The sequence below is a fragment of the Nicotiana tabacum genome, chromosome 17 (genome assembly GCF_000715075.1).
Source record: "Nicotiana tabacum cultivar K326 chromosome 17, ASM71507v2, whole genome shotgun sequence".
In the NCBI taxonomy this organism is placed as follows: Eukaryota; Viridiplantae; Streptophyta; class Magnoliopsida; order Solanales; family Solanaceae; genus Nicotiana; species Nicotiana tabacum.
Window position 1 is genome coordinate 136,497,283 of NC_134096.1, and position 15,850 is coordinate 136,513,132.

Sequence of the window (15,850 nt, forward strand, 5' to 3'; positions counted from 1 at the left end):
AGTTACTTTTAATAATGATTTGCTCTATGGAGAGTTCTCGTGCTAGTTCCAAACCTGCAATTACAGCTTCATACTCTGCTTCATTATTAGTAATAAGGTAATATTTAATTGTTTGTCTTATACTTTCACCTGAGGGTGGTATTAAGACAACACCTAAACTGGCTCCAGTAAAAATTTGTAATTCCTTTTCTACTTCAGGAATTATTTTTGTGTTAAAATCTGTAATGAAATCTGCTAAAACTTGAGACTTTATTATTGTTCTAGGTTGATAAATAATGTCATATTCACTTAGTTCTATTGCCCACTTGGCTAGTCTGCCTGACAATTCTTTTTTATGCAAAATATTCCTTAATGGATATGCAGTTACTACGGAGATAGGATGTCATTGAAAATATGGTCTCAATTTTCTAGCTGCCATGACTAATGCTAAAGCTAGTTTCTCTAGATGAGGATATCTAGTTTCAACATCTAATAAAGATTTACTAACATAATAAATAGGAGATTGTTTACTTTTTTCCTTCCTTACTAAAACTGCACTTACAGCTACTTCTGCAACTGCAAGATATACAAATAGTCTTTCTCCATCCCTTGGTTTAGACAGTAGGGGAGCATTTGTTAAGTATGCCTTCAAATCTTTGAGGTCTTGTCGGCATTCCTCAGTCCATTCAAACTGATTTTGCTTCTTCAATACTGAAAAAAATTTAACGCTTTTCTCTGAAGATCTTGAAATGAATCTTCCCAAAGCTGCAATCCTACCTGTAAATCTGAAGCTACGCCAAAAGTGCACTTTTCTGGGTTCAGTTTCATGTTATATCTTCGGAGGATCTCGAAGGTAGTTGAAAGAAGTTGAAAGATGTTGAAAATGATCTTCCGCTTGTGTAGATTTAACCAACATATAATCAATGTAGACTTCCATCATCTTCCCTAGATGTTCTTGGAATATCTTGGTCACCAACCTCTGATATGTGGCTCCAGCATTTTTCAAGCCAAAAGGCATGACTTTGTAACAATAAGTCCCTCTGTTTGTAATAAATGAAGTTTTTTCTTCGTCTAAGGGGTCCATTTTTATTTGATTATAACCAGAATACGTATCTAGAAGGCTTAATAATTAGTGGCATGTGGTAGCATCAATCAATTGATCTATATGCGGTAAAAGGAATGAATCCTTCGGGCATGCTTTATTTAAGTCAGTGTAATCCACACAAACTCTCCATTTACCGTTCTTTTTCGGAACTACCACAGTATTAGCTAACCAATTAGGATATTTTACCTCGCGTATTGAATCGATATTTAAGAGTTTCTGTACCTCTTCATCGATCACTTGATTTTTGAATGATCCTTGCTTCCTCTTCTTTTGTTTGACAGGCATGAATGACGTATCTTTATTTAATTTATGAGTCATCACCTCCGGAGATATACCTGTCATATCTGAATGGGACCATGCAAAAAAATCCGCATTAGCTTTTAAATATTCAATTAACTTACCTCTCCTATCTGGGTTTAACCTTGCTCCGATATGAATTCTTCGATCTGGCCATTGTTCGAATAGTGGAACAGCTTCAAGCTCCTCAATCGTTGGTTTAATATTTTCGTTCTCCTCTGGCTCTTAAATTACATCTGGTCTGGAGTCCACGTCTATTTGTTTTTATACAATTTCTAATAAAATTTGATTTACCGCATCTTTCTCACTTGCACCCACATCTTTTTGACTTGCAATCGTATCTTTTTGAATTGGTTGTATCACCGAGTTGATGCTCCTTGAAGTTTGTTGATGTCCTCGAATCTATTGAATTCCCCATTTTGAAGGGAATTTGATAACCTGATGTAATGTGGATGGCGCAACATCCATATCATGAATCCACGGCCTCCCAAGAATCACATTATAGGCCATATCCGTGTCTATAACTTGAAATTTTGTTTCTTTGATGACCCCTTATGTGTTTGTGCTTAGTTCAATCTCGCCCTTTGTAATAACGGTTGATTTATCAAACACAGATAAGGAACGTGCTTTTGGAACTACACGATCGCCCATTAGCATTTCGTTCACCACGCGTAATAGAATGATATTCGCAGAGCTACCTGGGTCAATCAAAACTCGTTTTATATTAGTATCATGTATAAGTAAAGATATTACCAGTGCATCGTTGTGAGGAATCATTAATTCATCGGCATCTGCATCATCAAAGGTTATGTTTCCGTCTTCCAGAGTTTGGCGAGTTCGCTTCCCGTGAGTTATTATGAACTTTGTTGTTTTTCTCGCGGCTGTATAGGTTACGCCGTTGACTTCTTCTCTGCCGTTTATCATATTTACTGTTCTCTTTGGAGACAGAGGTTTTGGGGGCTCTTGCCTATTGCTCATGTAAGCTTGTTTGCCTTTCTCGCTGAACAATTTCGTCAGATAGCCGTGCTTCAATAAATGTTCCACCTCACCTTGTAATAATCTGCACTCTGATGTTCTATTTCCGTGATGATTATGGAACTCGCACCAAAAATCTGAGTTTCTTTTATTTAGATTTGATCTCATCTCTTTAGTCCATCATACCTTATCCCACATGCTTCTTAAAATAGCGACTAACTCGGAGGTACTCACGTTAAAATTGTAGTCCCCAATCCTTGCGTTTGTATTAGCATATCTGTTACGTTCACCTCGATCTTTTCTGAATCTCAACGATGACGAACCTAAATCTCTATTTGCGAACCTGTGATCAGCCCGCACGTTTTCGAATTTTGAACGAGCTTCTCGCCCCGAAGGTCCCATATAAGGCTCGTACCTGTTCTTACAGGACCTTTTCTCAGATTCTGACCGCCTCGAACCTGTTTTTTCTTTAACCCTTGACTGAGCTATGATATCTTCTTCGATCCGTAACTTGGTACTGTACCTATTATAGACATCATTCCATGTCGTGGTAGGGAATTCTCGTAGGCTCTCTTTAAGCCTACTCGTAGCTTCTGAACTTTTCTCGTTTAAATTGCTTTCAAATGCCATGACTGCCCAATTGTCAGGTACTCTTGGTAGCAACATTCTTTCACGTTGGTATCTGTATGCGAATTCTCGAAGCAATTCTCTATCTCCTTGCTTTACTTTGAATATATCCTCCATTCTGTTTTCAACTTTTTGTGCACCTGAGTGTGCTTTTATAAATAGATCTGCAAGCTCAGCAAAAGAGTCAATAGAATTTTCAGGTAAAAGAGAGTACCATGTTAACGCTCCTTTGGTAAGTGTTTCCCAAACTTTTTGACTAGCACAGATTCAATCTCCTGCTCGGTTAAATCATTGTCTTTTACTCCCGTGGTGAATGCAGTAACGTGGTCACGTGGATCGGTCGTTCCATCGTATTTCGGGATGTCAGGCATTTTAAACTTTTTGGGAATTGGTAATGGAGTTGCGCTTGGTTTCCATGATTTTTGTGAATATTTGTCGAAATCAACTCCTTTGATCATATGTGGTATGCCGGGTATTTTCTCAATACGGTCATTTTGTTCTTTCACCTATTTCGGCAAGGTTAGTATTAAAGTTTGTAAATCAGAATTATTAGGCGTACCTGGTCTCCCATCACATGACTCGTTGGGAGTTCCTCCGCTTCCAAAATTAGCCAACCATGATCGTGGAATTTCCACAGTTGCAGTATTGTTTGATGGAGGTGTGGGTGGCACAACTGGTAGTCCCCTCACGAAAGCGTGGAGAGTATCATTCACGTACTCAGCAATTAACTGCTTCACAGCATCCTACTTGACAGTTTGTTCATTTTCATATTGTTCATTGTTATGAGTAGTGGATCTTTTGGGTGATGCTTCTCTTGAATTGCGTGGGGTTCCTTGAGGTGACGGAACTGGAGTCCCTTCCACCTGCTGCTTGTTGTCATTGACATTCGACATGATTCAGTTGAGAGAGAGAGTGATTTGGAAAGTAAGAGAAGATTATCAGATTCTCGGTAACAAAATCAATTTGTTTAACTAAAGAATTAGACTCTTAGTCAAAGCCTATTTTTAGAAGTACTCGGGTTACTGATAATCAAGAAATTTAATATTCTCTCAGAAATAAGTAAGAAAATTGGAATAAGAAATGACAAAGTAATCAATAGAAAGCACAAAAAAGTAATTATATTCCAATAATAATCATAACGTCCCTGTACAAATGACATTTCTTTTCCTTATATAGGTCTTCAAGTACAACGTCTTTTCCCTTTTAAGACCGAGTCATTATGAGCATTAATGACATTAATGAAACGTTATAATTAGTAATAATAATTGTTCGTGAAGATTCTGTAATGTTTGTAATTATCCACGCTCATTAATTGAAGATCTATGAATCTGCCCTTTTTACTGTCTTGGTTCATTCCACCGGTGCCTCTTCATATAACTTAAGAGACTCGAGCAACCATTTCTTTTCACCTCGTGGGTAATTTGTTCGTATCTGCTGTGACTCGTATCTCTTTTAGTGCTCCTCTCCAGTTGTCGCTTTTCTAGTGATCCACGTGCCTTGCTATGTCAACCACATAATTAACTCCGCGTGTAACATTTATTTTTACCAATACAACTATCATTTTATATAGTAGAAATTTTATCTTAAATTTCAAAAGGGAAACTTAGGTACGTAGACCTTTGGTCCTGGTCCTGATAATCCGAAGTCATCTTCTCCACAACATGGATATTTCTCTGTCAAATGTGGGGTTTAACATTCCGTATTCCAATATTTGGGCATAAGAATAACTTAAAATTTTTGATTCTTTTTAATCAGTAGTTTTTCTTTGAATTTTAGTTGGAAATTTCGTTAGATGTCCGTTTTTCACCATACAGGGAAATATTTTGATTGGGAGTCGAAAATTCTGTTGAAACTAGCAAGACTCATATTATAATTGAACTGCTTATAGCCACTGTTTGGCCGAGATTGAACAGTTTTCTTTTTGAAAAAGAAAAGATAAAAAAATAGTTGAGGGTACTGCTACAGATCTTTTTATAATTTCCCATACAACTACAAAAGCTTTCTTTAATTAATAAATAATTAATTGTCCTATCAATAGATTGGTCAGGTTATATTCTATTTGGAAGTAGGTCAAAAGCGTACTACTACTACTACTGTCATAATAATTGAGGTAGTAGATTGGTCACAGATGTTATGCGAAATCTTTGAGGATTTATTGATTTTTTCCACTTACATTTCTTTATTCAATTTTTTATGAAATAGATTTTTACCTTTCTATACACTATTAGAAACTTTATTACTTTTTTAATTTAAATTTTAATTTAATTACATAGACATATATAATTTATCAATTATATACATTTTAGGAATTTAATGAGAATTAATTAACTCTTATAATCTCGCTAACATACATAACTCACTCCCCCCATGTTTCTCTGTCCATACCCCCACAATTCTGTACTCTCTCCCTCCATTAACGCTCTCTTCCATTTTTGTTCAAAAATCTTTTATAATATCTCTCAATCTTTCTGAATTCTCGCTCAAAATCCTACGAAATCAGTAACAGCTTAAAATTTTCCTTCCCTTACAATGAAGAAGAAAGGACTTCCGAAGAATAGCTCTAAAAAAGCTAATGTTTGTGATATTCCTACATTTGTTTTGGGTGTTTTCTCACAGGATTCACTCAAAAAAGTAGTGAAATCAACACATGCAAAACCAGAGACAAAGTCCAAGCTTTTCTCTCGTGAAGATAAAGCAGAAGCTCGAACAAAAATCAAGCATTACAGGGATGCTGTGAAGCTTCGACATATGCTAAATCAGTAAAGTAGAAGGGCAAAGAAATTGCTCGTGATGATGATTTCGTCGAAGAAGAAGTTATCTCGAAACCTGCAAAAAAAAAAATAATCAAAGTTTCTCCTACCGTCAAACCTTCAAAAAAGAAGAAGGTTCAAAAATCTCCTAAAACCATACCCCAACAACCATTGGAGAAGGTAAAATTTTAGTAGTTACAATTTTAGTTTTTTTTTTAGTTACAAAACCCGTTCTCATTCTCATGACTATACATATTTTTTATTTTTCTGTATTTGTAGAAATTTTATCTACATTGTGTATATTTGTTATTAGTTATCAACTTTTCTACATTTCCTTGAAAATTATGGATTTCTTGTACATTTTTCGAAATTATTTTGTTAGGGAATGTATTACATGATTTAGTTAGTTTTATTGGTTATTATTTGCTCTATTTATATATGTTAGTTTTATTTTCTGTAAACAAATTGTATATATTATGTCTAGTTGTTAGTTTCTAATTTTTTGCTCTAAATATAATTTTATCTGTGCATTTGTAACTTCAATGTAGTCATTTGTTATATATGTTTACTAATTTTATAACTTACTTATATGCAATGTATTAATGTCTTTCTGACTGTAGCTAAAATATAGTAGAATTATGGTTATTTTATTTTTTGATCTTTAAACAAGTTTTATTAACTTACTGTTTCTTTTGGTGCAGAATCGAACATTTTTTACACCCATGATGTTGATTATGGCATCACTAGGTTCCAGACATTATCCGACCCTGATGTTCCTCGCCAAATCAACGTGTTATTGTCTGAAAATAGGCTAAAGTTGTTTAAAAAGACATGTTTTGGGCATTTTCTTTCCCTGCCCAAAATATGTACCCAAAATCACCCAATTCACCTTCTCGTGAAGTATGAATTGAATGCATCCGGTTCTCATTTTTTTACATCAAAGATAAAGGGTGAGAGGCTGAACTTAAGGTTGAGGGAGTTTGCCCTTATCAATGGCCTTATATGTTTTACAGAAGTAACGAACTGTGGTTACAAAACTAAGTATGACAGTAAAATAATGAGGAGTTATTTTCCGAACAAGGAAAAAGTTAAGAAGTCATACTTGAAACTAATTATAACCAGCCGTAGTTGGGTGAATGATGAGGATGCAGTCAAACTGTGTATTCTCTATATGATAGAATTCTTCCCCTGTCCTTCAGAGAAAGATAATAGTTTGATAGACCATTTTAGGTTATATTTGGTGGACTCGGGGCAGTATGCGAATTTCGCATGGGGTATCGAAACTTATACACAATTGCTTCAGTTTGTTAGGCATAAGTTGAACCTTTCTGTGCATTTTTAACTCATTCGAGCATCCGACAGATGCTCCATATCCATCTGGACATAAGCAGACAATGGGAATAGATGACAAGAAAGATATTGTGAAACAATTAAAAAAATTAAGAAAATATGTTGATAAGGTAACATCTTAAGATAATCCTATCTCGTTTGTTTAATTTATGTTATGAAAATTATTTATTTAGCTCTTTCTATTTTAATACGTAGGTCGGTTCAGACCTTGAATTGTTCAAGAAAGAGGTATACCTAATTCTTGATTTTTAGTCTTCTTATATATATATATATATATATATATATATATATATATATATATATATATGTAAGCCTCTAATTGTCAGATACATTATAACAAACTTTCAAGAAAGAGGTTTTCAAGAATTAGGTAGCATTCGACTGCTACTCAATGATTCCATCAAATTTGTGTTACAGGCAATAAAAATTCAACAAGATACGAACATTGATGCTAAGGTTTCATTCGAAATATATTCATTTTGGATAATAATGTTTACTATGTTTATGTTTATATTAGCACTAGTTTTTCCGCACGTGCGTCGCACATGTATGTTAAGTTATGTAATACATGATTTTGTAAAATAAAAATAATATTATTAAACTAAGCTTTGAATAAATAATTATACATAAAAAAGATAAAGTAAAAATTTCTATGAATGATCAATATTGATCGTCGTGTGATTACTTCTTTGTCGGGGTTCATCTGTTGGATATTTAGGTACTAATATTAATTATTATTATTCTATGTCCCTTCGAACATTAGCAATTTTATTTATTGATCATGCCATTTTATCTATACATACATGCCAAGATATGTTTTTACCCCAAGATGGAAATATGTTGAATGGAAATTTGTTGCATTCTATACAAGGAAATTAAACATAGCAAAATCATGACAAACACGTACACAAAAAATCAGGTAAATCTAACAAAGTTATTTGTTATCGATTAATATTGTAGTTTTGTCACAATTCGTATACTCATCACATAATAAACTTAAAGGAAATAAATGAAAATTAATTGTAATATTATATGTTACTACTTGATAAAGATGTACATAGTGATAGATCATTCGGGTAATATTATTTATACCTAAAAAATAAATAAGATAACCGACACACATGTACATATAATTATATATATATGTGTGTGTGTGTGTGTGTGTGTGTGTGTGTGTGTGTGTTTACATGCTCCTTTTGTGAAATTTAAATTTTCACCATAATACTTATAGGGAGTCATGCCTATTAGACTTATTTGGAAATTTTTGTATGAATATCTTTGTACATAAACAACCTACTCTTATGCAAGCATTAGTGGCTGTTTCTACGGCTCGAACTCGTGACGTATAGGTCACACGGAGATAACTTTACCGTTTTTCCAAGGTTCCTTTCATTCACATATATTATATTATTTGATAAAAATATTTATATTTGTTTTTATACTAAAAAAATTACATCCACTCAATCAGTAAAACATGTACACTTTAAGAAACACAACTGAAAAAGCAAAAAATAAACTGATTACTTAAAGTTATATTCGAATAGTACAATAACCTACTCGAACATCTACGATAATCCTTCTGTTTTAAAAAGATTGGCACTATTACTATTTGGGAAATCTATGAGGTTGTTTTTTGACCACGTTTTTCTTCAATATTTTATAAATATTTTAAATTATGATTTATTATGACCTATAATATTCTTTATGTAGTTTCCGAAAATATAAGTTTTATTTTTAAAAACTTAAAAAATTTATGTCCAAATTCACAGTCAAAATTAAGTACTTTGACTCTCACACTTCGAACTATGTCAATCTTTTTGTAACGGAGGGAGTAATAAATTTTACAAAACTCACAATAAATGGAGTTTTAGAAAGTAAAAACCTGATTTAATTGTTATTTTCTCATCATTTTGATTCTGATGTCATCTTTTTGGCTATACAATGTCAAGATCGCAAGTATCTTATATTGGAAGTGACGAAGGAATTTCCACAAGTATCAAACAGGAAAATGCAGTTGTACGTGCAACAAGGCCATATGGAAATTTTTCTCCAGCCCTTGACATACTTGAATGCATTTTATATAATTTTTCCTTTGTGCCTCTTTATATATCTTTAATTTTGTTTGCATCGCTTTAATTTGATAGTATTTGCTTTGACCATCTTTACAATTTCAAAGTCGGGCACTCCATCATCAAATCAGAGGCTTTAAATATCATTATTCTCTATATTTATATAAAATTTGCTTCCGAGAAAAGTGCATTGTGCAGCCTTTGCCATTTTAAAATGCCATTTCCGCTTGGTGTAGTATTTGCTCAACATTAGCAACATAATCACCACTCTAGTCGGGCATTCATATTATTGACAAAAAATACCACATGCATAGTTCCATTCTTTTCTCTTTCATTTAAAAAAATTGAAAATTTGTTGTAATACCTCGAAAAGAAAATTGGCAGTGTCTTACTCATTATCCAAGTCACAGGATCCACTTCTAACTTTGAGTGGAGACCCTTGTTACTCTTTCAATTTCAAAGAGAGACACTCATTTTAACGAAACGGTGTCAACATGCCCAACTGTGAAATTTTCATTTCAAAGAAATCTGGTACCATATTTCTTTGTATAAATAAAGAAGTAGAGATGGAAGAATCACTATATGTCATATACAGAATTTCGGTATATCGTACTCCTGCGATTTCAAAATAAAAAATGCTATACTTTTGAAGAAAATATTTTTCCAAACTTCTGTGTAAGTCACATTGGAAACAGAAGATTTGATTTCGGAAGCAATTATTTATTGCAAAGTCAAACAATTTATAGGGAAGAAAATATCAACTTAAGATGAAAATATGCAACCTTTCATCTTAAGACACAACTCTTCACTAAAATATTTTATTTATCTATATTTAAAACGTTGATTTTTTATTTATTTAAAAGGGCATTTAAGTCTTTTAATTTTTTTGTTTTGGGTTTTTCACTTTTATAATAATATAGATTCATAAAGTATATAGCCTAACATATTCCCATTGCAGTTTACTGGCAGTTCTATGAAAAATGATGAGCATTACAAAGAAAAGAACAAACAACAGAATTCAGGCAGTAGTGCTAAACCAGTGTTGGGCATCAACAGTAAAACATGTATTTTAACACAATTTGATGACAGAAAATCTATATTATGTTTACATTATATCTACATATAGCCTAAATTACCAATAAATAATCTACATTATATTTTCAATTGTTGTCTTAGATACAGGACACATGTGTGACATTCAAAATGAGAAGAATGTTCGTGTAGGTGTTGCCTTATCTCCCCAATTTCAAGGGGCATTGGAGGAAGAAACTGCAGGTATGATTTAGTACATTTTGTCTACATATTTCACAATACATATTACATCTTAGCTACATGGCATCATTTCAACAAATTAACTATAATTTATCTACAGTGTTATTCTGTTTATTATAAATGATCTACAATTTATTAAGGCGTACACATTTATTGTAATAGAGAAGGAAACTATGCATGTGGACTCTCCAAAACAGGATGCAAAAGTTGGCATACAAAGAGAGCATTTAAATGAAGAGAAGGAGACTATGCATTTGCAATCTCCCATTCAACAAGCAAATGGTATACAACAAGGAGATGATTGCAATGAATATTTCAGTGGTATTATATGTTACAATATAATTGTAGAAAAAAAAAACCCAGCTTTCATATAAGTTTCAATTTTCCCAAAAGAACTAATGCAACCAACATATAATGTTGTTCTTTTATTTTAAATTTTGTAAGTGAACCAGCCGACTACATCAATGTAGGTGATTCGGACAATAGCTCCAGGTTTGGAAAAAGGGCAGTGACACTTGATGATTTTGAGTTGCCAGAGAACTTCTCACGGATTGTTAAGTTCGGCGAGGTTAATGAAGATGAAACAACCCATGTGCATCAGGAAAGTACAAGGGTTCCTGGAAAGCATGCCATATCCCCCTTTCTCCCTTATTTCAATTCTGGGGGAAGTACTTCTGTTGGACCGCCTCCAGTTTTCAGCATCAAGCATCCATTTACTGAGGTTATTGGCAACGATGTTGATCTTGACTTGTTGGAAGAATTCAATAGGTGATTATATTTAGGTACCGACACGGTTTCAAAGAGGTTAGATTATACAATTTTTTTATATTATCGAGTGCATACAATTTATGAATTTTCAATTGAAACTACATAATAATTGTACTTGCTATGTCTTTAAATAGGAGGAAGGCACCTTATACTTTAAAAGATAACTAGCTCAAGCCGTGGTTTGATCTTGGAGTGGAGAAAGTTGATAAAATGATTAATTTTATACTTTGGCACATCCCATGCAAGTGCTCAACAACACGGTACACACATACCCTGGCAGAATTTAATGATTAACTGTAGTATTCTGTTATTTTAGAAATCTGTAGATTTTTTGTTTGAAAATTATAATTAAATTGTATGAAGCATTGAGAAATAATGAAATCGATTTTTTTGCAGCACATTGATGTTATTTTATACTATTTGAGGAAGAGAGGAAAGTATGATCATGAAAACAAAACACGGTTTACAACCACTGACTGTATGTTCAAGACTAGATTGAACAAATTTATGAGAGGTACATTAATGCTCCTACCGATAAGAAGCTTGATGTTGTCAAACCCTAGGACGTTGTATCAGAATACATATTGGTGTACCGATTACTTGCAAATGTTGCATGGGACAAAGTTGATTTTATGATTATGCTCATAAACATTGTGGAGAAATATCATTGGTTGTTGGCTGTGTATGACATTATCGATAGGGTTTTATATGTTTATAATTCTATGGTCTCTTCACAAAATCACAAACTTGTTGAATCCGTTGTCGACAAGTTTGTTATTATGACCCCCCTCTACTTGTCGTGCACCAGTTTATATGGAAAGCGTCCAGACATCAACTACAATAATACAAAGGCATACATTGAAAGAGGTGTTACTGACCCTCTTGACATTCAGTAGTTGGTCGGTAAGATACCCCAGCAAAAAGAAGGATCACTGTATGTGCTATTTTTCTTTCTATTTATTTAGTCAATTGTATTTTACGTTAATTGCTAAATCTTTTCACCTATTATTTTTTGTAGTGATTGTGGTGTATACGTGGCAGCATTTGCAGAATATGTCAGCATTGGAGAGCTATCGATTTCAAAGAAAGACCTTTCTGATACTGATCAACACTGTAGACGCTATGGAGCGCTCCTTTGGGATTATGCTAGAAAAAAGTAAGAGGTTGGTGCAATTAGTGAAATTGAGGTGACTGGTAGATTAGCAAGAAGAAAAGGTGCACCAGTTGTGAACGAGAGAATACAAGTTCGGAAAAAGAAGAATTAGTTGCCCTTTTCAGTAAAAAAAATTATAGTTAAAGTGTTTAATTATAGCTGGATTGTAGTAAAGTTGTAGATAAATTATTTATTAAGAACAAGTCAGCTTCAATTTATTTGTAGCAGATTTGTGCTATAGTTATTTTACCTTTTGTTTTGTTATTTTATCTAGAATTCTACTACTTAGAATAGAAGATATCTGTGGCTTTTGTTTTGGTTGAAAGTTGTTAGTACTTGATCTCGATATTGGTATTATATAATTTCTTTATAGCATAACTATAATTATGTCTACAACTACTATACAAAAATACATAATCTATTCAATTTTAGCAGTGTTGTTAGGAAAGACTGAAAAGTAATAAATAAACCCAGTATTTGAACAAAATAACTACAAACCAATTGCATTAAGAGTTGAAATCTGTTTAGCAAATATTCATTATATGAGACAATCTTTATTCAAATTAGCAACACAATTACACCACAACTATAACTCTCCAGAACATAAAAAATATAACTTCATATGTCTTAAAGGACAGATTATCATCAACAATACTCAATAAAAAAAAAACTATAAGTTGTATCAATTTTTATTTCCTTTTGGGAGCATTCCTACAAGATCTTTTGTTATGCCCTTCTAGTCAGCAGTTGCCACATGAAACCTTGTACTTCTTTGCATTTACTTCATCATATAGTTTGTATCTTTGTTTTTGAGGTCTCCCTGGCTGCCTTTTCTCGGATGGTTTTACAACTTCTTCAGCTATATGTTGTGGCACATTTCATTTTCTTTCATCAGGCAACGGGTCTACTGATATTTCATAAGTCTGCAGAAGGCTCTCCCTCATGTAATAAGGAGAACAATAGTTTTCATAAGACTCGTTCCTGTGCCTCAAAGCCGCCAAAGCATGTGGACAAGGAAGTTCATCAAGATGGAACTGTCCACAACTACATCTCTTGTTTTGAAGGCAAACAATGAAGCGCTTCACACCATCTATCACAGTATGGATGTAATCTGTTAAAGCCCTCACCTACAATTTCATTACAAACACACAACAAGTTGTCAGCAACAAATACAAAACAAAATAACTACAATTATATAATAATATTTCTACAATTAACATTATATATTTAGTTTGATGGAATTAATGATCTGATGTTATTGGCTATAACTTACTCTCATCTTCTGCGATAATGTCTTATTTTCCTCCAACTCTTTGTTGTATTTTTCCCCAAGGTATGTGAACACACCCTTTTACATTCAATAGCTTTTCATTAGTCCAACGTTCAAAAAGAGTCCTCATGTACTCAAATAGTTCTACTACGGGCAGCTCTATTGCATATTTGGTTACCGCATTCAATGACTCTGCAATGTTTGATGTCATCGTCCATATTCTGTTCACTGTAGCATATACCCGAGACCATCTGTGATAGCTAATATTGTATATGTATGCTTTAACATGTCTGTCGATCTCTTCAATCTTTGACATTCTTTCATTAAATTCATCAAGCGTGTATTATCGTGTCGTGGCAAAGTACAATTCGCTTAACTTTAGATGACGACCCTTCTTGAACTTTGACCTTACATTTGTCATAATATGCCACATGCAATCATAATATGGCATGTCGGTATAAACAGTAGATATTGCCTTCAAGATACTCTTATTCCGATCTGAAACAACACACATATTTGGATTTTCACCATATGCATGTTTGAATTGATCAAAAAACCACCTCTATGTTGCGTCATTTTCTCAATCAACAATGGCGTATGCTAGTGGTAATATGCTACCCATCACATAGGTAGCAAAAAGAAATTCAGTTTCTGTAATAAAACTTGAAAATATAAAAAATACAGTCTAAAAAATAACTTTATAACAACATTTTTACAATTAATCTACATTACCTGCTGCATCCATTGTGCTATCTGTTAGCATGATTACCCTATATGCCGACTTCAAGAAGGTGCCATCAACTACTAAAACTTGCCTACAATGCTCCCAACCCTTGATGGACGTACTAAGCGCAACAAATGCATACAAGAAATAATCATCTTCAGTCTTCTGCAATTTCACTACCGACCCCGAATAAGTCTTCTCCAGAATATACAAATAACTCGGCAAGCGACTGTAGGAATCAACCGGATGACCTTTTATAAATTCCAAAGCCTTTTCCTTTGCTCTCCAAGCTTGCATTTATGTTAAGTTCACACCATAATTTGACAACATGTCAGTTTGTATATTTTTTGGTGTGTATATTGTCTTACGATCGGCATATTTTGGCATCACCATGCTGCCAACTACCATGGCAGTAGGTTTGCCAAGTTGTTAAATTTTTGAATCTTGAACAATGCTGATTCATTTATGCTGGTGGACTTGAGGTACCACATAAAATTATCCCCAACACATATGAGGCAGTAGCTACAAAATAAAAATAATTCAAAATATATTATGCAAATTGTAGCTACAGAATACGAGGCTTTTTATGCACAAAAACTTGTCTTAAACAATTTATATATAAAAAAATTATAACTTATATACAATATGAATTTGACAAATAAAATGTTCCTACCTTCTTGCCGGAGATGTTTGCATATCAATCAACTTCACTGTTCCTGATACATCTCCAATTGTACCACGTTAGTATTACGATAATCAAAAGAACCTGCACTCAATTAAAAGTATATTAATTCAGACCTTTGTATATTCATGTCTTCAGTATTTGACAGAATACTTATAGAGATATAACAGTTGAACTGCATTTGTTATGTAGTATTATTGTAGATATTCTGTAGTAAAATTGTAGAACACTTGAAATTGAAAAAAACCTGAGCACTGGAAAAAACAGAGCAACCTGCAATTGTACTCGCATTCGACATATTGCATTCCAAATCAAAATCACGTACTGTTATACACATCGGATACATTCCTAAGTTTTTGTTTTCCTTTTAGTCTTCATATACACTCGAACTCCCATATCGTTCCGAATTTCCATTGGAGGACAACGTTCATTGATAATGTATTTGATTTTGATGATTTTTGTGGAGGTATCGATCATTAGATGCTCTGCAATTGCGGAATTCAATTGACTATAATTTGAATCTTCATTGACTACAGTTCCGTCAACATCAAAATCTTTGTATCTCCCTACGTTATCCTACCGACCATTGAGCTGAAGCATAATCACTAATTTTGACTTTTTGTCGCGAAATTCAATTCAATTGTAGCTAATTGTTTGTAATTGTTTCCTTCAAAACCTTTGTTTATGGAAAACCAGAGGAAATCAGAGAAAACCATAGGGTAGAAGGATACCACAGATATGCTGTCTTGATTATGGTGCGATGATAACCAGAGAAAATTTGCGTAATAGAAGGATTCTACAAATATGTTGCCTTTATTATGGAGCGATG

General features: G+C 33.4%; 1 protein-coding gene across 1 annotated transcript; it reads right to left on the bottom strand.

Moving 5' to 3' along the window:
• Positions 1 to 13,223: 13,223 nt before the first annotated feature.
• On the bottom strand, positions 13,224 to 13,931 carry LOC142172132 (uncharacterized). The gene is made up of 3 exons (XM_075235908.1): positions 13,794 to 13,931; positions 13,619 to 13,693; positions 13,224 to 13,472 (listed from the first exon to the last, which is right to left on the bottom strand). The coding sequence occupies exons 1-3, from the start codon at positions 13,929 to 13,931 to the stop codon at positions 13,224 to 13,226; spliced, it is 462 nt and encodes a 153-aa protein (XP_075092009.1).
• Positions 13,932 to 15,850: the final 1,919 nt, after the last annotated feature.